Source organism: Caloenas nicobarica, chromosome 7, assembly GCF_036013445.1.
Source record: "Caloenas nicobarica isolate bCalNic1 chromosome 7, bCalNic1.hap1, whole genome shotgun sequence".
In the NCBI taxonomy this organism is placed as follows: Eukaryota; Metazoa; Chordata; class Aves; order Columbiformes; family Columbidae; genus Caloenas; species Caloenas nicobarica.
In genome coordinates this window covers 21,994,678-22,019,218 of record NC_088251.1, presented here as the reverse complement: position 1 = coordinate 22,019,218, position 24,541 = coordinate 21,994,678, and the positions used below count along the sequence as shown (strand labels likewise).

Sequence of the window (24,541 nt, the reverse complement as noted above, 5' to 3'; positions counted from 1 at the left end):
GTCATGTCCTGCTTTTTAAAATCCAAGTAAGGGGCATCACAAAGGTCAGACTGTGCAGGATTCAGCAATAATTCTGGCAGTGGAGCACATCCACTCCTAAACCCTTACCGTAGTCCTAATCTTAGTTCTTGCTCTGGCCATTATATAGATATCCTGATGCTGCCAGTTTGTAAGTGTGGCACAACTGAATTTGTTGATACCAACCTGTAACTGATTTCAGGAGAATTTGGTGAGAAACTGAGTATGGAGAGATTCCTGTTACAAACCTTCTCTCTGAGCAGTGACCCTTCTCTTAATCTTGCACTAGGAACCAACTGTTGCTTGAAAATTAAGCTTTGACCCCTTGTGATGGCTGATACTAGAAGAGTTTTATTTCCTGGTGTGAAAGATACATTCAAGCTCTCACAGAAGCCTCACCTTCCTTCTTCCCTTTCTTAAAATGAAGCCAATTAAGTCATTTGCAGTGGCCTATGTGAGTGGTGTTTGCTGTTTTTCAGAGCATGGGGCTTTCATTTAAAGGGCTTTACCTGCTGCATATTCAAGCAGAGGAATTTAGCAGGGTGAAGGAAGATGTATATCTCATCTCCAAACCACAAGCTCCCATTTACCCTTCCTGCTTAACAGTGCCTGAACATCCCAGTCCGCTGTGCCAAGGAAAAGCGTCATGAACACCATCAAGTTTTAAGTTGTTTGTCTTTGTCTTTTTTTTTTTTTTTTTAAATACACACCTGTTTCCTTTTTCAGTAGCTGACTGCAGCAAGTGAGGTTTGTGGCGAGGTCTGTCTGCTTGGAGTGGGATGCCAGCAGAGCGTGCTGGCTTCTGCCAGCACCGTGGCAAGCGTCGGTGCGTCACGCTGGGACTGTGTCTTTGCAGCGTCACTAGACGCTTCAGCCAGGCTTGCTGCGAATCAGCAGAGTGCAGAAGGTGCTGTGCACATATATACTAGCATGGCAAACTGCTATCGGTTTTACCACATAGATGCTGATCTCATTTTTCCAACAGGATTGGTAGAAGTTGTGAGTAGAGCCCAATCTTCGAAGGCAGTGCTGTCTGAGCTGTTCAGGGTTTTTTTAAAACTTGCTCGCCAGTGAAAACAATATATTTGCTTTCCTTGGCAACAGTCTTGCACAGAAATCTTATTAATTCACTTACCAAAGAAAACAGGACATACTGAGTCCAAGTTGTTCATTTAAGTCCCAATCCAGGGTCCTCTGAAGGTGTTTCTCAGTGGTTTTGCATACAGCCCTTTGAATGCAGAAATATACAGGTGAATAGACTTCAGGCTCAAAAAAAAAAGCATTAAAACCTTTGCTGTAGATATGGGACTGCAATTATTCAAATAAGTTTCCACCTTTCTTAAAATTAGGTAGTTTTATGTTGCCTCTCCTACTTTCAATATCTTGACTGAAATTTCTTAACAACACTTCTCCACCTTCTTTTCTTCTCATTTTACTGATACAGTTAAATAACTAGACCTTTGCAAAATATCTTGCAAGGGAAATTAATTTTCAGTTTGTCTCAAGAACAGTACAACTAGCTACATATTTTAAGATCACTGCTTATGCATTTTTTTACTCCATTTGAAATAGTTTTTTTTGTTTACTTCTGTAATCCTTTTGGAGGCTCATACTTGGTGAAATGCTGCATCATCCTGTAGAAGTATTTTTCCTTACTTGGAATGCAAGTTTGAGATACTTATGTGCCTTTGGAAAATAAAAAGGCATTTCACAACCTTCCATGCATTCCATGAAGTCTTCAATCTCAAGACTGACTTCATTGTCTAAGCTGACCTTTGCTCATGAAAGAGCCACAACCATATTATTATTTCATTACCATTATCTTTATTCTTCTAAATTAATTTAAAGTGAGGCAAGAGTGATGACAAAGTCACATTTCATCAAAAGGTGCAGCAGCTTGTCAGCAGTGATGGCTCAGTGGCTGAGCCAGCTTTGTTTTGGGTGTGACTATGGCAACATGAGGGGAAGGAAATGACAGAGTCGTCTTAGTATATTTACTCAATTATTTCACTTACACTTCTCACTCAGATCCTAAGGGTGATCACTCAGTGTAGTTTTCCCATCAAGAGCTTTTCCTCACTGCAGTGGGAAACATTAAAACAACACATCTGTCTCTCCCTTCTGTTTAACTTTTCTTGAGAAAAGTGATTACTGCAAGAGAGAACAACTTACTTGGTAATTTTAATGCTTATGACACTGACCAGAGACCAGCATAATTTTCAGACTTCGCCATGCTCTCTGGTGACCCTGGGCCAAGCATTAAGCTCTGGACCCTTGCGCTAGTGTATGTGGCTGTATTGCCTCTTGGTAAAATGAACAATAAAACTCTTTATACATCCGACTGCATTGTGTCTTGTCAGACCTGGCCTCTGTGGGAGGTTTGTCTTTTTTCTTTTTTTCTTTTTTTTTTTTAAATTTTTCTCCCCCTGTATTTGTAGGACACAGAGGTCAATGGGGCCTAGGTCTCTGGGCTGATTAAGCCCGTACAGGGAATGAGCTGAGAGAGATCAGCTTCAAGGGCCGTCAACACCAGGACTGTCTCCAAAAAAGCTTGTTCAGCTCCCTGAAGGCAACACACCCCATTTGCAGTGAGACACAAGTATTAATGTCACCCCTCAAGAATGTCAGTGAAAACTCTTGGTTTGAGAGGGATAGATGAGCTCTTCTTAACCATGGAAGATACGAGCTTTCAAATGTGAGGATGTTTTTGTTTGTTTGTTTTCATATGAGAAATAGACCTCCAGACATGCAGCTGGAGGAAGTCTGGAGGTGAATCACAGTATTTGTGGGATGACAATGACAGCCAGCCACTTTTGTCTTCCCAGGGTTTCTTGAGAGTGCCTGCTCTGTCCTCCTCATCCTCACAGAGTGATGTCATTGTTTTTGTCTTGTGTATTTTATCTCCTTGGATACGGAGAAGGCAAGGGCTATAGAAACTGGGTGTGTGGCTGGCTTGGCCTTTGATAAGGCCATGCCTGTGTGGGCAATGCATGAAACAATATGTATATAAAGTAACAACATTGTCTTTTCAGACCGGGGAACCGTGCTGGCATATCACGACCTGCTGGTTTTGGTTAAAAGGCGTTACCACATGGATGTGGAATGTGTCGAGGACGCAGAGGGAGAGGATGTGGGAAGCCAGCCTTGTTGTTTTACCCCCCTACAATAACAAACCCCAAGCCCTTCCTAATTTCTAATCGGGTTTCAAAGCATTGCAAAAGATCTTTCCATAGCTGAAAAACCCCAAACAATAACAGAGGGAGAGGTGAAAGTAAAGGCACTTCTAATACTTGTGATCGCAGCCGATGAAGCACAGCACAGCGGAGGGTTTGCCATGAAGCCCTCCTGAGCTGCCGCTGCGTGTTTGGCATGAGCTGCCTGCCCCCTGCACGCTGCCGGGGCACGAGCGTGGCCTGAGCTCCCCGTGCGGCTTTGCAAGGGCCAGGACAGAGCCAGGAGGTTTGGCTGCCAGCCTCTGCCCTCCTTCCCTGCCCGCAGGACTGCAGCGCTCTCGTTTGCCGAGGTTTGGTCAGGAGCCCATTTTCTTAGAGCTGAGTAAACATTTATACTGAGACATGTTTAATTGTGTTTCCTCTTGGCGTGGCTCTCGATGTGCACAACCCAGGACTGCCCGCACCGAGCCTCCAGGCTCTGACTTGGGACACAAAGCCATCCCGTGTTTCTGGAGCCCAGTGGGCAATGGGTTTTTCTGGCTCACCCAGCTGCTTTGGGGGTCAATGGGCTGTGGGGGCTTTCACCTCTCCCTGCAATTGCAGGGCCTGGGTGCTTGTTGTTTTAATTTGTAACATAAGGTCAGAGTGAAGCCCCTGACTCCAAGAGCTGGAGCTTCAGGAGGTAACTACACTGGCCTGTCTCTAAATGACGACTCCACATCTGAAAAGAGTTTTCGGTGGCTTCAAACAGCCCCCTGCTCCCTATTAGATGTGCCTTTCTTTGGAGGGCTGCGGGGAGGTCTCTGGGGAAGGGGCAGGGATTGCACAGGAGGGCAGCCCCCAGGCTGCAGAGGCAGCGGGGCAGGAACCAGCACCTCTGAGGTCCCAGCCTTGCCAGCGGCCTTCAGGCCGTGCTGTGGGGAGAGGAAAAACCCACTTGAGGGAGAGGAGCGGCTGACTCCTCATGTCTCGGTTTAGTTTATTTAGTGAGTGCAAAAAGCCTCCAGGTTTTTCCTGTTTCTGGTGGTGCTCAGGTCAGTGCAGCTGGGATGGCCTTGGCCACGTCACCGTGGGGTGGATGGGACCTGCGAGTCCCCCTGACCTCAGACCACCCCAAACCTGCCTGAGGGCACCTGGGGCCATGGAGGCATCAGAGTGGCTTTATGCTCCTGGTGCCTGGGATCTACCCCAGCTCAGCCGATGGAAGTGGCTCATCGTGGGCTGTCTGTACATCTGTCTCCCTCACTGACAGCTACGAACTTCCCTGGAGTCCCATGCCGCAATTCCCAGCACAAGTAGGTCCCATGGTGGTGGCCATGTCCATCTCCGGTGTGTGGTGAGGAGGAAGCAGCCACCCACACCATGATCTGCTGGCTGGCCCTGGGTGTGGAGGTGAGGGCTGACGCAGCTGTGGGGATTTCACAGGCTGGGCTTCAGCATTGCCGAGCATGCCCTGGCGTGAGTGGGACGGAAGGGAGGAAGGGGCCATTGTTTCCCAGATAATTCCCCATGACGCAGCCCGCAGCCGGCGCGGTAGGAAACGCTGGTCTGCTTCCTGCCCTGGCACAGGGATGTTTTCCCCGTCCCTGCAGCCTGGCACCATGGCTGGCGGCGGCTGGAGTGATGGGGGAAGCCCCTTGGCGCCCAGCTGGAAGGGCTGTGGTGCAGCCCAAGTGGTGCGCGCTGGTGTCCCCATCTACCCCAGAGAGGGTGCTGCCACCAACAGAAAACCCATCTGGAAGGACATCTGCATATTTGACATGAAGCTGGGATCCTACAAACCTTTTTTGTCCTTGGGATTGGGAAGCAGCTTTTTTGCTGGGATGGGGGGATTTGCTCTGTTGCCTGGAGGACTCGGGAGCACATAGGATTGTGCACCAAAGACACTTGGAGCTTAGTCATATAGAGGAGGTATTTTCAGTTAGGGAGGGGGCTGTTGGAGGAATGGTTCCTCTGGCTGTGGCTCCTTGAGTGGCCCTGCTCCTTTTGGAAGTCAACTTCTGCCCAGTGAGGCAGATGCCAACTGAAGGTGTCTCTGAGAAGATCTAATGTTAGTCACACTCCTCTGTACTACTGACAAAGAAAGAGTGGGTCACACTCTGCCTGGATAAGAGCATGTTCTTGTGTCTGACAGTCAGGTCTTCCCTTGCAAACAGACCACTGCTGACTGCTCTTGCAGTCTGAGCCCTTGCCAGGGGTGCTGTTTAAAGCTGCTTGCCCTGTTTTCCTTGAGTTGGTTCCTGGGAACATCGCAGCCTTAAGAGATGCTTCAAACTCCAGGAATCTCAACTGCATAAACCAGGCGCTGCCCCCACACATGTACACAGTATAGAAGTGGTTTTGTGCTAACATTTTTTACTTATATGCTGGTGGACAGGTTTCTGGGAGTCTCATGTTTCTGATTTTCTTTTCTACTATTAAGTAAAGAGAGTCTCACATTAGCACATGATTCTAGGAGTTAGGGCTTTAACAAAACTGCTGCACAGCAGAGGGCCTGGGTTGGCAGTTCTGGTAAATTCCTAGGTGAATACACTGGACAGTGAGAACAACTTATCTTTTGGTCTTGGGATCGCAACGTGATAGCACTTGTTCTTTGCAAATTTCTTCCACACCTCAAGCAGAAAGAGCAGCACAGCATGATGGGAAGTGCTGGAGAATTTGGATTATCCAAATGCCATTTATAATGTTATTGGTCTTGTCATACTTGTCTATAGACTCGTGTTATATCTATGCTGTTCTTCAGATGAGATTTTTCTAATCCAATCTTCAGACACCACCTTCTGCACTGATATCTTGATTTAACCTGTTATAAACTCGCTTTTAGTTAGGGACTTTATCCACATGAGAGCTACTACAGATGTCTTGACACTTTTGAAAGCTTAATTTATGGTCTTGGATGTTTTTACGCAGCAGAAAACCTACCTGGTGGCCGGAAGTAGGCTGAAATCTCCTATGTGAATTCTGTGCCTGAGTGCAGGTTGCACATCTTCTTGGAGTTAAGGCATTAACGTGATTTCAGTCTCTTCCATCTGACTATTTTCTCAACACTTGTAGGAGCTTTAAACATCCTTGAGGCCTCCATCACTGTCAAACTGATTTGGCCTTGGCTGACAGATTCAAGAGTCTTTGGTGGGGGTTGGGAATGTGCCCACATGCACGTGAACTGTGTAATTGAGATGCCTTACTTCCTTAGGAAACCAGAATTTTTTAAAAATACCCTAAATTACTTCCCTTTCTCTAATTCTTGGTTAATACTTAAATGTTTCTGCAATACAAGCTGCGACGTGATTTGAACTTTGAGCCTGTTTGACCTTAGGCCTCTGTCTTTTATTAAACCAGCTATTTATGTGCACTTCTGAAACCCTCTCCTGCTTGTGGCCTCTGAATGGTGGGCTAGTCTGTGTATTTAATGCTGATGTAAGATCACTGATGCTTTTCCCCACGGTGTGATATACAGGCTGATTTTTTTTTTTTTTTCTACAGTCCACGGTTTCTACCATGGGAAAGACTATTTTTATGAGCGCTATTATGTGCTTTGAATGAGATTGCAACAAAGGGAGATTAACTAATTACTCCAGGGTCTTTCTTCCTTTGCTGTGTGGGAGAGCTTCGTGGCTGACGTCCATACGCATCAACCAGAAAGCTGTGGGAGAGCAGCCCAGCCACCCCACACCTGAACATCTTGAGCTACCCCACTGATTTCAAATGGCTTGTAACTCATGAGTGTGTTTGGGTCCATGCTGCTCTTCTCTGAGGGATCCTATGCTGTGCTTGATGCCATAAACAGCATTTGAGTGCCATGGAGCAAGATGACTCCCATCTGTCAGTCTGGGAATGCTAGCCAGCTGCCTGAGGAAATTTGTGGACATAAAACTGATTCAAAGAAAAATCTGTAGGGGAATTTAGTCATTCTTGTTTCTAGTGTTTATCCTGTAACTATAGCTCTATCAAACATATTCCGCGGGATGTTCGAAGGGTGGTGAAGGCTCACTTCATTGCTGTGGAAGTCAGCACCTCTATTGACTGGGAGGGGGAAGCGGTTGTGTTAATTAGAGCTGGGAACCGTGGGTCCAGCGTGCCAGGGAGGGCCCTGTTTCATCCATTGGGCGTTAGCCCTGTAGTGAAGCCATTCCACATCTCTACAGCTGGCTGAAACATTTCAAAACACACAATTTGGTGCCATCTTTTTGCCCTGCATATTTCAGCCACCTCTGCGAATGTTAGTCTTTTCTTCTGCCTGGTCCAGTGAGTCCCATTGCACTCACTCCTTGCTTTGGTCAAGCATCTTCTTTGAGGAGAAATAAGCCATGAAAGTTTTTATCTCTGCCCCAAGGCTGCTAATTCCCAGCCTGCTGAACTAGTGATGGGGCTTAGAAATGTCCCCATTTTTGTCAGCATTGCCTGTGATTCAGAGGAGTCTTACCTCCTCTCTTACTTAACTTGGATTTGGCACCTTTCTTATTAAATTGTCACCAGTGTTTCTAAGTATCCACTAATACCCCTGGAAGTCTTTAGTTTGCAGCAAACCCAGAGTGTCTCACTGATATCTCATACTTCTAGCACTGAAGAGGTCTCCAGCATTTAGCTGTCACTGTCTGTAGATAGGCTTCTGTATTAACAAGAGTCATCTTCCCACCTTTACTGTGGGAGATTTTTGTCCAGAAAGTCTGAAGTTGTTCATCAGACAGCTGTGAACCTCAGTCTTAGCTGAAGGAGCAGACATGCTCCAAAGCATTTGCAGTAATGACAATGTAGTAATGACAAATCTTTTTGGGCTGCCCTTATCTAAGCAAAGCCAAACTTTCAGATGCTGTTGAGGAGTGCTCCTCTTTCTGCTCCTCATCTTCACTTTTCCGTAGAAATCAGCCCTACTTTCAGGAATTGCAATCAACACTTAGAATCTGTAGTCTTGCATGAGAAAGTAGATCCTGGGGCTTACCCAAGGCTTGCAGGAGCTTCCAGCCGTGTGGCAGCTTGAGCTAATAGCTCTTGCAATTTTTCTGAGCTCTTACATTCCTGGCACATCAACTCTGAAATGTCTTGAAGGTCAACCTGAAGCCATTCAGGATGGGATCCCTCGTGATGTGTGGAGGGTTCTCACCTGCTTTGGTGGTCGTGGTTGCATGTTTGTCAGCTGACCCCACACGCAAAGGCCACCACTGCAGCAGCTGCTCTCTCCGGGCTGCCCGGTCACATCCCACCTTGCACGCCTGAGCACCTCTGATTTTTGCCTTTGCTCCTTTGCATGCAGGAAATAAGGCACATAGGAAGCGCACACAACCGGAGCGCGGTGCCCTTCACTGCCGCCACGGCTTCTGCCCCCAGAGTGATCACTGCTCAGTACAACAACCCAGCAGGCCTCTACTCCTCAGAGAACATCCAAACCTTCAACAGTGCCATGGAGTCGAAGACATCACCTGGGGCCCCAGAGCCTGCCAAGCTGTAAGTATCTTCCTTGCCTCTCTCTCCCTGCCTGGCCCCCGGGGGAAGGCTCCAGGAGAGGTGAGCTTGCTGCGAGAGTACCTATTTGTTAACATAGAAAAGTTCTCTTTCAGGACAAGGGAAGGAGCAGAGGCACAAGTGTGGCTGTGGTTCTCAGAGGCAGGGCTCGGAGGAGTGGGGAATGTTCCGTGAGATGCAGAAATGAAATTAATGCCGTTGTGTTTCTTTGTTTAGCAGAGACCGACGCAGTTTCCACGTGCATTCAGCATGACATACCAGCCCGCTGGTCTGAACAGGTGCCTGATAGCTTGTTACGAGCACTTTGTAAAATTAGCGTTTTGTGCTGGCTTTGCAGGTAGTGCTGGGCAGGCAGGGTACCAGGTACTGCAGGAACGACACGCATCCCAGTTCCCAGCTGGCCTGGGATTCATAGACACAGGCTCTGTCTAAGTTTGGATCTTTCTGGTTTTTATATTTGAACCTTGTTTTACATGGGAGTTTTAAAAAGTAGCTGAAACATTCATACCTGTGTGAGTATTTTTATATATGGGATTGGAAAGGGTCCCAACCTTAAAAGGGCCTGTTGATTTTTGTGGTTGCATCTGAGCTTCACCAAGGACATTACTTTATCCCAGAAGTCCAAGTTTCCTCTTTTTTCATTGGAAGTAATAAACCAGGAGCTTTCTGAAGTCTTTCTGGCTATGTTGGTCAAGTTGCTTAAGTGCCCTAAGTCTCTCTATAGCAGTCCCAAACTGCCTGGAAGACTTTGGCCACTTTTACAACAAAAGCTGCAAGACCAATGCTTTAGGCGATACTTGACTAAATTCCTGACTTTTCAAGGGGGAGACAAAAGTAACTTCAGCCTCTGCTTTTTCAGGGCACAAAGACCTGAGATTGTGGTTTAACAAAAGCTTGAAAACTTGTCCCTGACTGAAACCAGCTTCTTGCACTGGCAGTCCCATCTGCAGCGTGGGCCCTTCTGGGCAGAGTTATGGTGCTGCCGCTGGCAGATGGAACAGACAGTATTCTGCAGCTGCGTGTATCGCTTGGAGTATTTGGTTTAGCCCTTCATTAATTTCTTCCTTCTTTCCTTTCTTCCTCCTCTGCATTTTTGCCTCAATTCCACAATGTAAAACTCAAATGAACCCACAAACAAACACAACTCAAACTGCCTGTGGGAACACGTGGGCCCGTAGCCGCCCATCGCCGACGGGTGCCATGCAGGCTCCCTTCGCCTCGGTCTATAACCCTCTGCAGGCGCAGACCTCGGAGCCGCCACCGCGCAGGCACAGCACCTCCTCTGTCCCCAGCCCGGTCCGAGTGGGGCCCCAGCAGCTGAAGCACGCGGCCCAGGTCTGCCCCAAAAGCCCCATGGAAGTGGAGGTGCCGGGACTCAAAGTGCTGCACGCGCAGTTCAATTCTCCCCTGCAGCTCTATTCACAGAGCAACATCATGGATTCCCTGCAGGGGCAGATCTCTTCTGTTAGCCCCGATTTCCCCAGGTAACCTGCCTGCTGCCTCTGCGGCTGGCTCGGTGCATCTGTTCATCTTCATCCTGGTGTCCACGAGTGCCTCGTCCCTGTCTGTGACTCACAGCCTTGGCCAGTCACGAGGAAACGGCATTTACATTTCACCTTTCCAACATTAGTGCATGACTCTTCACAGGAGCTTTCTCTGCGTTGTGTCTGTGTCCAATACCACAGGAAGCATCAAAACATCATTTCAGCCTATCAGCTTGTCCGTTGCCCCCTCTGCACCCACCCAGCAGGGCTTTGACAACAGCTGGTGGTACTTCTGGAGAAGCCACCTGCAGCAAATAGATTTGCTGGGCAGGGGAGGGTGTTTTATCCTGAAAGCTGATGTTTCTGCTGTGCTGAAATGACTGTTGTTGTTTGTTGCTGGAAGGCGATGCCACACATGTCATTCTGCTTTTGTTTTGCTGGCTGCAGGCTGGACCATGGGTGCGCACTGGATGTGTTTCATTTGGGGGTGAAGGAGATCCCCATGTGTCACCATTGTTGGCTGATAAAAGCTGTGAGTTTGGAGCAGCCTGGGCAGGTGCCAGGCACACAAAGGACCTGGGCTGTGTTCCCACCTGTCTTGGGGGCTGCCTCTCTGCCCATCAGAGTGGAGGATGCTTGACATGCTCTGAGGACTGCTGGACCAGTGGAGAGCTTCAGCATCCCAAGGCCTGGGTGCTCTTTGGTATTTGCTCTTTTTGGCAGGTGGGAGTCAGCTACCCTGTGCCTTTAGGTGACAGCCCACAGAGTTTTACAGAGAGGACTTCGGTATTGAGATGGGTGAAGCAGAAAGTACATTTAGCCATCTCGCAGGATGGCTTCAGTCAAGGCTGAATTGTTTCAGAAGATGTGAACCTTCAGCAGAGTTACTCCGCTATGTGACTAGGCAGCTTGCAGCTGTGTGACCTGTGGTCCAGAGAGGTGGCCAGTCCCATGGCCTTCATGGGACAGAGCAAAAAGGCACAGACAGATCTTGTGGCTCCTCCACTGCTCATAGTCCCCTCCTGGGCTGAGCACTCTGTGCTTCAAAGCAGAAAAGTTGGCGTCCTCACCCATGGACCCACACAGCCAAGCTTTGCTGTATGCCAGCAGCCAAGAGATAAAGGGAGGCTGGGGAATTACTCCTGCCTTGTTACTCGGTCCAGTTATTGGCTGTAAGTCACTGCTCTGGCTTGCAGTCAGTACTGTGCACGCCAGGAGCGGTCACACTGCTGGCTGGGCTGCTTGGACAGCTGAGAGCACTGGCGAAGGAACCCAGGTGCTGGCAGTTCTTTCATTGCAAAAGCAAGTGCTCCAAGTACTGGGCCTTCCTGTGGCCCAGCTTTGAGATCCTTGTAAACTTTACAAAATGTGCTAGCATAAAATAGTAAAATGATAGTAAAGAATAAGCCGTGCTTGTCTGAAGACATGGTGCAAATCTGTGTCTTTATGGTTTTTATTACTGCCAGTTTTCAAAGCTCAGTGGTCCAGTGTTACTCAAGCAGTGTTGCAAGTTGCCTGTGGTAGAAGCAGTGAAATCCTCTAATGGTTGTGTGAGTCTGAAATCCCCTGAAGGTCATTGGAGTTGTCCTCTACAAAGTGCCTCAGGGAACTCCTGTGCGTGGAAAAGGACACCAGTTGCTGGTGATGGCTGCAGATGAAGTACCTGTGTCACAGGAGGTGCCATAAATCAGCTGACAGGGGGACTCGTTACCTTGCAGGCACAAATCCTGTGCCTGTGGCCTTGCCCATTCAAAAGATATGTGTGCTTTTTGGTGGTGTTGGTTTTGGTGGTGTTGGTCTTGGTGGTGTTGGTTTTGTTGTTATGGTGTGGTGTGTTTTTTGTTGTTGTTTTATTGGTTTTTGTTTTGGTTTTCTTCAAGCAGCATAGCCTTCTGTTCTGACAAGTTGAGGTATTTCACTCAGCTGGTACAAATTCTAGGATTTGGGTTTTTTAATAGTCTTTCTGAAGTCTTGTATGTTCAAGTATATCTATAGAGTGCATACCTGGCAGAGCTGATCTGTATGTTTTGCTCACTGTCACAATGCATGGTTGAAATGTGATGCCTTTGTTTGACTCTAATGCTCTTTATGATGATTTAGTCTTTGCTTTTTGAATGCATGTTAGTGAAACATTCTTAGTATGCAAACTGCAATGACAGGCTTCTTGCCTTATGTTTTTTATGGGTGGATAGAGTGGTGGGAGCACATCCGTTTACATAAGATTAATGTAATGTGGAGCATAGAATCATTTGGGATAACCTACAACATTTTCTGTGTAACAGAAGGAACATCATGATTTTATTCTGGGTGAGAGGCTTCAGTAAATGAGATTCAGGCTTCAAGGTCTCAGCTGCTTGCAAGTCTAATGTGCTTCCTGCTCCAGTGAAAATTACTAAAGATGGAAACATTTTATGGAATTGTTTTTATGGAAATAGCATTTTATAACATGTGCGATTATTTTTACATCTGATGCTTGAAGAGTTTGTTATGTAGACTCAATTCCCAGATGACTCAGTTGCACATTGGTGTGAAAAGTATGCAGTTGTCTCTTCAAGAAAAAGATTTCCCTCTGCAATCTAGTCTGAACTTCAGGATGTTTATGTACATTTCAGGCAATCAATGGGTGCAGGAACGGTGAAACCTAATAGACCATTTACATTTATAAGGCTGCATTTTGTAATTGAGATGTCAGAGGAGACTTGTCAGTTGTCTCTTTTTTCCAGAGATGATGTAGTTCAGCCACAGAATACGAGGCAGGCAGGAATCTCCCATGTCATTTAGCCCATCCCTTAGCCCAGCACTCGGTCAATTTAAACTATTGATTTAAATCATTCCCAGCAGATACTTGTCCAGACTCTTTTTGAATCCTTTAGTATGGAGGTTGCTCACCTGTCCACGGCAATCCCCTGTGACATTTCAGTGTCTGTCTGTTGGAAAGCTTTTCCCGAGGGATATTCTGAACATCCTCCTGCAGTTTTAAATCTGTGGAGAATATCCTAGATAATTTCTCCAGAGTCTTTCTTTTTTTCCCTTTTGGTGGCACAATGACCACCCTTTCAGCCACCCCATTTTGTGAGAGCTGCCCCTGAAGCTCCTCAGGCTCTGGGCTGAGGTGCAAATCACTCGTGACACGAGGGGCGGCAGCAACACCTCAGGAGACAGCTGAAATGAGAGCTTAGTCTGAGATGGCAGAAATCTCTCTCTGCCCTTGGCCTGCTCGTTAACATTAGTTAAAGGCTGTAAATGGGCTGTGGCTCAGGGTCTTCACTTACAAAATGGAAATCTTGGAATCATAGAATAGTTTGGGTTTCCAGCCTTCAAAGGTCATCTAGTCCAAGAACCGAAATAATAACACTTACTTGAAAACCAGATGTAATTATTGCAAATCAGAAGATCTTCCAGCTTGATCCTGCAGTTGTTGTGTGAAGGTGGCCTTTAGGACCAATTCATAGTATACTTGCAAAGATTTTATTTTTTTAGTGGAATAAAGTGTAGTTAATTTGAGATTCATAGCAGTGTAAGGTAGCAGTCTAAGGTAGTTTATGCATGCAAGGAAGATACATAGATGGCACAGCTACCATGTGGAATTCCTATCCCAGCACATTAGTTCTTTACTTCCCTACTAACAGAGCAGTGATTTCCTGGATAGAAAGTTTTAGTTTCTGGAGTATAAGGTAATGGCAAAGCAGGGAGAACACTTGGGGACTGGCCAGGGGCGGTTGGTGAGAACCCATTGACGGTGGCATACACGGATATTTCAGTGTGCCAATCCCACCTGAGCTGCATCTGTCCTGTGCCAGCACATCCAGCACCTCCCTGGTTTATGGCGTCCTGTTGTGCGTTTGTTTTGCACGTTCATTCTTCAGTCATATGATGCATTGGGATAATTTTGCTAGAGGGACTGGCTTTAGTTTTCAGCCATTTAACACACATGTTCTCTGTTCCTTCCTCAGTTTAGATCAGCATAACCAGCCCCCAGGCAGCATCGTCATAGACAGAGAATCTGAGGTTTACAAGATGCTCCAGGAGAATCAAGAGTCAAATGAGCCACCCAGACAATCTGCTTCCTTCCTTGTGTTGCAAGAGATTTTGGAGTCAGAAGAGAAAGGTGAGCACTTACTGCACACCTTATCTGAGTGTGCTCTTCCCTTTTGCCATTCCTTAGTCTGTGTTTAACATCTAAAACTTTATTTTCTTTTCCAGCTGTTGATTGTTCAGGGTAACATGTGTAGGTGGTCTCCACAGAAACAGGCTCATTCACTAATTCCTTGGCTAGTTTCAGTGTTTATGGGCCCATATTGTTGCTTATTCATTAAGTGAGTGCTCAAGAAATAAGCCCTTACAATATTTAGGTGTCAAGAAGGAATTTTGAAAGTTGCAAAAACTCTTATGCTTCTGAAAGCTTTACCCCTTTAAGATAATATTCTCTGATTAAAGACCATCTTACATTAAGACTTTGAGTAGTACCACAAGATAGAGCTCTTCAGTGAGTCCTAAAGTTTCTGGTCTGTATCCCTATACACAAGAAAAGGGATCCACTTTTCATGTAAAAATATGGAAGCTGGGTTACAGTGAGAAGTTCATATCTTTTAAGCTCTGAAACTTTGCTTTGCTTGGCATTCTTGATCTGACATCTGGACTTGGGCAGTTCAGGGCGATAGACTTTAAGATAAAAAAGCCAGTTAACTTAGGCAGGGACCAAATCGTACTCTCCTCTCCCCTTAAATAAAATAAAATAAACAAATAAATAGGAAAAGAATTCCAAGAATGACTTTTTTTTCCTTAGGCCAGTTGAGACTTTTTCTCTTGTGTTATTAGCTTGGCAGTGGAACATTTAATTTAATTCAACAAAAGCCTGATGCTGAGATATTTGCCACAAAGGGAAATAGATCATCCAAGTGCTGGTAGGTCTGAGGGGTCTGTAAGGAAAGAGCAAAATGAAGGAAATAAGGAAGCAATGGGAAGAAAGAAACTAGGATCTTGGAGTCTTTAATACGCTGTTAAAATACCTACCTGAAAGCACCTTTTAAATACTGAGTGTTTGCAACTTGCCCCTCAGGATTCAGCTCCAGCATGGAAGGGACTGGAGTAGCCGGGACTTCTCACGCAGCCGAGGTCCTCCCCTGTGCTTAGTAGTGCTGAAGAAGATAAGAAGCAAAAACTTCTCTATTTTATCTTTCTTTGAAGATTTGCAGCATTTTTGGGATTCTCTGGCACAAGGTTTGCCTGCCTGATCACAGGCCCGGATAGGCGTTGGCGTTGCTCCACCGTGAGCTGATAATCACCCATGCGAAGCAGGGCCGGGAGGTTACGCAGCCCCAGAGGAATGTCTGTCCCCGAGGAGACAGTGCCCCTGCCTGCCAGGCTCAAACGCTGCTGCCGCTGAGTCAGATCATGTCTGCGGTGATAAATAGCACGGATGCTTCTCCCAGCCTGTCTTCAGGCGATGGCAGTGAGCAGGGGCAGGGAGCTGCCTCCCAGCTGGGACCCGTCCCTCGGGGCATCGCGCACTGTACGGGCTGCCCTGGCACCAGCTGAGAGCCTGGCCCCACACACAGGGTCTGTGTGCGGGCGCTGGTGTGTCAATGCATCATGGCTCATCTGTGCTTAGCCTTGACCCTGCACTCTTAGATGGAGGGTGTTTCGCAGGGCAGAACAGGTTATGTTTCCTGTGGGTGTTTGATTGAGCCGATTCCTTTAGAGAGATTTAAAAACATGCTGTCGATGTTGTTGCTGTGAGCAAAGTGCTGTTTGAGGCAGAGGGAGTGAGCAGAGGCAATAGGGAAGGGCGTGAAAATGTGGTTGCTGCTGCTTCCTTCCCAGCAAGGGTCACTTGCAGTAACTCTGTCGGAGGCCAGGTGCTTCCTGCTGTGTTTGGAGGGGCTGTTGCCCCCATCAGGGAACTGGCACCTCTGGATCAGCATCTCTGCGCAGAGCTGGCAATCAGCTTGGCCCTGCGTGTGTGATCAGGACACGGTGGGCAGTCTCCAGTGCTGCCAAGGCTGGAGCTGAGGCTTCACTTTGCTTTGTGCATCTGTGCATGCGAGACACATCAACTGAAGTCTAACGGGCTTTTAAGATGGAAAGAGACTCTCATCTGATTGCCCACAATCTCAGGCCCTCAAATTTCCAGGGCCAGGTTCAGTTGTGTCTCTGCTCTCCCTCCTCCCACACACCCCTAAATCCCTGCCTGCTTTCTGTGCATGAATCCCTGCCTCAGACCTGGGATTAAAGAACATCACCCCTCCCTAGCAGAGCATCTGCTTGGGAGGAAGAGCCTAGAGCCACGCATCTCACATGCTCTGAAGCACTCTCCTTCCACCCCCAGGAGACCCTACCAAACCATCTGGATTTAGGAGCGTCAAAGCCCCCACCACAAAGGTGGCCTTGTCGATTGGGAATGCCCAGAAGCTGCCCATGTGCGAGAAGTGCGGATCTGGCATTGTGTAAGTAAACCTGTCCCTGGGGGTGCAGGCCGAGCATCCCATGCCTGTGCGAGGGGCTGAGGTGCTGCACCTGAAACACTTCACGTACCCACAGCCAGTGCATCCAGGAGCCAGCTCAAGGCATGTTTATTCTCACCAGCTTTGATAGTGCTAACTTTGCAGTTTCTCACAGTAAGGCAGGAGTTGGGTTTCCCTCTACAGATCCATATTAATGGAAATCAAACCAAGTCCTTATGAGACAAACATGAGACAATTGTTGCTGCAGTGTTTTGCTTTCTACCTAAAATCCGTTTACAGCACCCAGAAGCAAAATGACCTTTCCATTTAGGGCCTGTGTATTTAATGCTTTTTCATGTCTTGGTGCTCCCAGCGAAGGAGTGGGGACTTGCCCCGGTGGTCAGAGGCAATGTGGACCAGGAGAGCTGTGTTCTGCTCCCTGCTCTCCTGTAGGACCACACAGCTCTGCTGTGTTTATGCAGACATAGTATTTGTTGTCTTTATGTGGGACCTGGAGCAGAGCAGGGACCTGGGTTCGCTCCAGAGCTGCTGTACCCTAAGTGTGACAGCACAAGGGACCCAACCCGTGTCTTTGATTCAGCATTCAGTTTCTCAACCACAAATTCTGCTACCCTCATTTTCTCTTTAGTTTTCATTTCCCTATAAACCCCGTAGCTTAATGGTTGGCTCCAGGAGTTACGTGCTGGGAACCCAGCTTCATCATCACGGAATAACCGAGGTTTTATTCATGCTGCCCACTAAAAGCCATCAGATTGTTGCTGAGACCCACTACACTGTGAGTGCGTGGTCCTGGCATGTCTGGAGCGCCAAGCACTGCCAGAATGATTACAGAGGCAATCCATACCCTGTAAAATATGAATCAGAGACAAACCCTACAATTATTCTACCAGCTGGGTAGATCTGGAGAGAAAGCATAAGGCTATGAATAGCATTAAAAACTAATGAATTATGGAAAATATAGATGGCTGCTGGAACAAAATGATACTCCTGGCAAATTGTTGTGTTGCTGCTGGTGGTAGTTGACGAGTTGCTATGTAGTTTTCCTCATCATCTGCCGGGCTAGGCTGTCAAGTTTTCCAGTAAGAGCTGGCCCATGTTTGGCTGGATCCATTCACTGCAGCTCCAGAGCAGAAGTGTCTGAGATCAGAGCCAGGCTCTGGTCTCGTTGTGTTTCTCCCACGTGTACCTGGCGTGTCAGGCCCCTCGGTTGGTGGTGGGCAGTCATTTCTGGATTTGTTCTACAATGCAGTTGGTTTGGACTTGGATTTTTCTGCCCGATATGGTCAAACTGATTCCTGTCATTTGATCCTGGACATCTGAAGGCTGTTGCACTGCCTCCAGCCCTCACCTAAAGATGCCATCACAGTGATTCTTGCCACTGCAGCTGATAGGACTGTCCCTGTGAAACTTATGAAGGCCAATGCTAGGGAACACTTTCCAGAGGAGGGCTCCCATGCCAGCAAACATTTGGCTCTAAAGTGCTGTTAACATCTTCCTGCCCAGAGGTATAACCTGTGCTTTGACTTGCTGGGAGCAGGAGAAAACTGTCCACCTTCAGCACTGGTGTGTGTTTGGGCTGGGTGAGAGGTGGCTGGGGAGGAGGGAGGCAGTGGGGAGTGCCTGGTGCTGATGGATGCTGGTTCCTTCCCCAGAGGGGTGTTTGTGAAGATCCGGGACAAGCAGCGTCACCCCGAGTGCTACGTGTGCAGCGACTGTGGCACCAACCTCAAGCAGAAAGGACACTTCTTCGTGGAAGACCAAATCTACTGTGAGAAGCACGCGCGGGAGCGGGTGATTCCCCCGGAGGGCTATGAGGTGGTCACCGTCTTCCCAAAGTAACCTGCGCTGCTCACAAAGCTGGTGTGGATGGTTTCTCCTGAGCTGCTCTTCCTTGGAAAGCATCATCCTTCCCCCTCTGCTGAACCTTGTTTGCAATAAGGAATGTTAGGCATGGCTTTGAATTTCCTTGCCATTATTAATCTGCCATCTGTTCACATGAGGTGTCACTAATTGTTCAACATTGTTTTCATCTCCTCTTTCACTGTTTGGGGTTTTTTTAATACACGGAATTTTTTTTTCTTTCCTTCTTTGTACTGTTAATCACACAGGAAAATCAGAAGCCAAAGTCCAATTACAGCTCTTCTCTGTCTCACTTATTTGCCTTCAGTTTGCATTCAATAAACGGGGTGAATCCACAAGGCAGATGTCTCTGCTTTCTCCTGGTATCCTCTGCGTTGGATTGGGGTTCCTGGGGCAGCGGAAGAGGTGCCCAGTGCGTGGCTGTGCTTACCCTGGAGAACAGCAGGAGGGAGATATTAGGTTGGTGCAAAAGGATTGTGGTTTTTGCATCATTGAAATTTGCTGTTTGATATTGGAATACATTCTTAAATGTGGTTGTGTTATATATCATTTTAGTGCACTTTTCTCGCTTTATGGTTTGGGGTTTTTTTGCTACTGACTTATTACTTGCCGTTTATTTTATATTTATTTTAGACTATGGAAATTATGTTAGACAAAAAGCAAATTTGGGCAATTTTCTTATTCAAGTTCAAAATGGGTCATAAAGCAGCAGAGACACTTTGCAACATCAGCAACGCATTTGGCCCAGGAACTGCTAACGAACATACAGTGCAGTGGTGGTTCAAGAAGTTCTGCAGAGGAGATGAGAGCCTTGAAGATGAGGAGTGCAGTGGCCGGCTGTTGGAAGTTGACAACTACCAATTGAGAGCAATCATCGAAGCTCATCCTCTTACAACTAAATGAGAAGTTGCCAAAGAACTCAGAGTTGACTGTTCTATCGTCATTCAGCATTTGAAGCAAATTGGAAAGGTGAAAAAGCTCGATCAGTGGGTGCCTCATGAGCTGACCGAAAATCAAAAAAATCGTCGGTTTTGAAGTGTCGTCTTCTCTTACTCTACGCAACAACAACAAACCATTTCTTGATCAGATTGTGATGTGTGATAAAAAGTGGATTTTATACGACGACCAGCTCAGTGGTTGGGCTGAGAAGAACCTCCAAAGCACTTCCCAAAGCCAAACTTGCACCAAAAAAAAGTCATGGTCACTGTTTGGTGGTCTGCTGCCAACCTGATCCTCTACAGCTTCCTGAATCCCAACAAAACTGTTCTGTTTGAGAAGTGTACTCAGCAAATCAATGAGATGCACCAAAAACTGCAACACCTGCAGCTGTCGTTTCTCCTTGGCAAAAATGTGTTGATTGTAGTGGTTCCTGTTTTGACTAATATAGATGTGTTCGAGCCTATTTATAATTATTTAAAATTCACATTCTGAAGCCACAATTACTTTTGCACCAACCTAATACAAAGTTGAGTTGAACTGGTCTCACATGCTGCCCAGTGGCACCCTGGGGTTAGGGGGTGCATCTGTAACAGCTACAGACAGGGTCATATGTCTGTCCTGGGAAGTCTTGGCTGTCTTCTGTGCTGCTTAACTGCTGTGCCCTGCGTTTCCTTGCCTTCATGATCAATCACACTACAGCACATGTGCCTTAAAAAAAAAAAAAAAAAGAAAAAAAAAAAAAAAAGAACCAAAAGACCCAACACACACACTAAACAAAAAAAAAAAAATCAAAACCAAAACTGAAAAAAAAAACCCCACCAAACCCACAACACACGCACACACACAAAAAACCCTAAAAACAAAACCAAATAAAAACCACAACTCCAGTCCTCATCTGAAGTAAAGCTGGCCTGTCGCTGTCTGCTTGTATATTTTGTGTATTGCAGTTCTGTGTCAGTGCTAAAATGTGGTAATTGTTTTACGCTTCAGTATTGTAGCTTGAAATAGTATGGGAGAATACTTCAGTTACTACTGTAATCTTGTATTATTTACCAGTTACCAAGTTATCTTTTTATATTTGTTGTATTTCCAAGTATTTTCTCCTGACTGCTGTGAAGAATATGGTTTTTCAAACATGGTATTAGCAGATGAAATGTTTCATGTAGATGAGATTCTTAGTGACATCGTTTTAGAGGTGGAATTGACAGCGGTAGGTTAATGGTTGGACTCCATGATCTTAAAGGTCTTTTCCAACCACAACAATTCTATGATTCTATGATAAGCCTCCCACTGTCCAGATCAACCGTGCTGCTTTTCGACAGGTTGGGAGGGAGACTAATTCACAAACCCAACTACATTTAGCTCATCCCCTCACGCTCCTTCCATGGGCAGTGGCCGGCAAGCATGGCTGGTGCGGCTCAAGCAGCAAACTCCTGGCCCAGCTCATCCGCGAGGAAAGCCTGGCTTCTGTGCTGCCAGCCTGTGCCCACTCGGGCACCTGCACAAATGCCAGATCCTCACACAAGCAGCTTTATTTTTCAAGGTGAGAGTGGTTTGTGTTTGTTTCGGTTTGGTTTTTTGTTGTAGCTTTTGGTGTGTGGTTGGTTTGGTTTGGTTATGTTTGGGTTGGGGTTTTTTTTTTGGTGTGTTTTTAATTTTTTTGCTTGGTTTGGTTTTGGTTTTTGTGTCCTTCTTTCCTCTTTTCGTTTTGTTTCCTTTCTCTTTTCTTTTCTTTTCTTTTTCTTCCTTTCCTTTCCTTCCTTTCTTTTCTCTTCTTTCCTTTCTTCCTTTTTCTCCTTTCCTTTCCTTCTTTTCCTTTTCTTTTTCTTTCTTCCTTTCTTTCTTTCTCTCTTTCTTTCTTTTCCTTCTTTCTTTCTCTCCTTATTTCTTTTCTTTCCTTTTCTTTTCCTTCTTTTCTTTCTTTTCTTTTCTCTTTTCTTTTCTTCCTTTCCTTTATTTTCTTTCTTTTCTTCCTTTCCTTTCTTTTCTCTTCTTTCCTTTCTTCTTTTTTCTCCTTTCCTTTCTTTCTTTTCCTTTTTCTTTCTTCCTTGCTTTTTCTTTCTCTCTTTTCCTTTCTTTCTCTTTCTTTTCTTTCCTTTTCTTTTCCTTCTTTTCTTTTTCTTTTCTTTTTTCTTTTCTTTTTTCTTTTCTTTTTTCTTTTCTTTTCTCCTTCCTTTCCTTCCTTTTTCTTCCTTTCCTTTCTTTCTCTTCTTTCCTTTCTTCCTTTTTCTTCCTTCCTATCCTTATCCTTTCTTTTCCTTTCGTTTCCTTTTGTTTCTTTCCGTCCTTTCTTTCTCTTTCTTTCTTACCCTTTCCTTTCCTTTTCTTCCCTTTTGTTTCTTTTTCGTTTTCTTTTCTTTTTTCCTTTTCTTTCCTCCTTTTCTTTTTTCTCTTTTCTTTTTTTCCTACCCTTCCCTTCTTTCTTTTCTCTTCTTTCTTTACCCTTCTTTCCTTTCTCTTATTTCCTTTCTTTCTTTTTCTTTTTCCTTTCCTTTCTTTTCCTTTCTTTTCCTGTTTTCCTTTCTTTCCTTTCTTTTCTTTTCCCTCTTTTTTTCTTTTCTTTTTTCTTCCTTTCCTTTCCCTTCCCTCTTTCTTTCTTTCTTCTCTTTTCCTTCCTTTCTTTTCTTTCTTTTCTTTTCTCCTTTCCTTTCCTTCCTTTCTCTCTTTCTCTTTCTTCCTTTCTTTTCTTTTCCTTCCTTTCTTTTCTTTTCTCCTTTCCTTTCCTTCCTTTCTCTCTTTCTCTTTCTTCCTTTCTTTTCTTTTCCTTCCTTTCTTTTCTTTTCTCCTTTCCTTTCCTTCCTTTCTCTCTTTCTCTTTCTTCCTTTCTCTCTTTCTCTTTCTTCCTTTCTCTCTTTCTCTTTCTTCCTTTCTTTTCTTTTCCTTCCTTTCTTTTCTTTTCTCCTTTCCTTCCTTTCTCTCTTTCTCTTTCTTCCTTTCCTTTCCTTTCCTTTCCTTTCCTTTCCTTTCCTTTCCTTTCCTTTCCTTTCCTTTCCTTTCCTTTCCTTTTTTCCTCAGGAAAAGGTTCTTGGTGCACAGTGCTGGCAGGTGCAGGCAGACTGGACTAGAGGAAAAGCCAGCGCAGTAGTGGAAAGCAGGGCTGGAGGAGTAAGCCTGTAGGAACAGAGTGCTCCAGGGCCATCTGGTGTGCTGCACCCTGACACCAGCACGTGCACTGGGCCCTCCAGTGTGTGTGCAAACTCACTAAATATTTTCATACTGTACAAATGTCCATCTGAAAAAAAAAAAAAAAGGCTCATTCCAGCTGACCTCATGATCTTGCTTTTGCACTGAGGGGTCAGGACAGAGGAGCCTGAGCCGTGCCTGGCATTTCCCCGCGCTGCAAGCAGATGACAAGCCCGGCTTTGTCCGGGGCCACACACGTTATTGCCCCGCAGAGCTCCTGCAGTGAAGGCTGGCAGCGCTGCTGGGAAAACACTGATTGTACACAGCTTGACGCAGGAATCAGGAGCTACAAAAGGTTTGTGAGGTGGCTCTGGAGGCTTCTAGTGTAGGTTTGTAGTGCAAATACCAGTGCTGACCCAATTTATTACTATGGGAACAGGCTAGAGAGGCAATTCGCATTCATTACTCACAAGGACTTCGATCGGTCTCTGCTATAGCTCACTGAAAAAAGGATTGTATTCTTTTTTTTTTTTTTTTTTTTTTTTTTTATGATGCAGGTCAAAGTGTTTGTCAACTGCAGTGTTCACTGTCGACTGACTTTCCAAATCCCTCCAGAGTTTAACATTTGGCATGTGGAGTTTGTCAACAATAATGGAATAGGTTAAGCCAGGTCATGCCCACAATCACACTGAGCCACCTGCTCCAGAAGTTAACGATAATGTCAGAAATACATAAAATGTTCCTACGTGAGGTGTTGGGCAGTTTGTAAGTGAGCAAGCATCCTGCCAAAGAGGGACTGGCTCACATAGGCGTGCAGTACAGAGCTATCCCCTAGGAGATAAAGCAGATAGAAAGGGTAAAACAAAAGAAAACACACACACAAAAAAACACCCAAAAAAACCCCACAAACAACCACACCACAACAAAACAAACCCAACCAAAACCAAACCCCACTACAAATTAAAAGTAAGCATCATCAAGACAGACCACTCATTGTCTCCTGCTCATGCTCCACCCCGTCAGCATCACCCTCCCCTCCAGCAAAACAGGCCAGTTGCTCCAGCTCACACGTTTAAGTTTCATTTGCTAATGGCAACCCTGTGAGCTCAAGTTGTTGTCATGGGGTCTTGGCAGCTCAAACATAGTCTTTGCAAGGCAGGTAAGTAAAAATATGCAAATGATGGTATGTGCAGTGTGCATTTGAGTGCTGGTGAAATGCCGTTAAATAGATTCTACTGTGTGAGATAAGTTTACTACACATTTTCTTGTCATCAACTTGAAAAAACCATCAGCAGCCTCTCCCAAGCCAAGAATGAACTACCTGCCAGATTTAAAAACAAACAACAAAAGCCACACAAAACCAAACAAGCACCACAAAAAAAACCCAAACCACAAACACAAACCCCAAAACAACAAAAACCCAACAAAAAGCAACCAAACAAAAAAAGCAAAAGCAAAAAAAAAAAAAAAAAGCAAAAGCAAAAAAAAAAAAAAAACCACAAAAAAACCCACAACAAAACCCACCACACCAAAAAACCAAAACCAGACAAAAACAACAAAAACACACCAAACACAAAACCAAAACACCTGCAAATAGACACACAGTAGCAACACACAAGCAACCTGAGACCCCATCTTTCTGTTCACCCATTTGATCTCAAACATCCGCAGACACCCCAACAGGAGGAACAGCCAAATGTATTTGGGTGCAGCATGGGACAAGAGCACTGCTTCCAAGTCACCAGGACAAATTGATGCTTCAAGAGTTTGCCTTGTATCTGCTGAAATATTTTTTTCCCTCTAATGGGTGATCCAGGTGACACTATTTCACCCAGAACAATTTAAAACTGTTAGCAGCTGTCACCCCACCCCACCAGGCATCCTCACATCATGCTGACTGCATTTACTTATAGATTCCCCTCGGCTACAGAAAGGCAGGCTGCTGCCTGCAACACCAGCACCCCCAGACTCGGCCTGTAGGCATTAAGTGCACAAATGCTGGACTGCCCCTTCATAGCTT

At 45.8% G+C, this 24,541-nt stretch overlaps 1 protein-coding gene across 2 annotated transcripts in view; it reads left to right on the top strand.

Moving 5' to 3' along the window:
* Positions 1-18,797, top strand: part of PDLIM1 (PDZ and LIM domain 1) — a 41,696-nt gene extending 22,899 nt beyond the window's left edge. For both annotated transcript variants that reach the window (XM_065638483.1, XM_065638484.1), the window contains exons 4-7: positions 8,443-8,633; positions 14,089-14,243; positions 16,464-16,581; positions 18,252-18,797. In XM_065638483.1, the coding sequence (XP_065494555.1) occupies positions 8,443-8,633; positions 14,089-14,243; positions 16,464-16,581; positions 18,252-18,438 (651 nt within the window). In that variant the 3' untranslated portion in view covers positions 18,439-18,797. The remainder of the gene's footprint in view (positions 1-8,442; positions 8,634-14,088; positions 14,244-16,463; positions 16,582-18,251) is intronic.
* Positions 18,798-24,541: the final 5,744 nt, after the last annotated feature.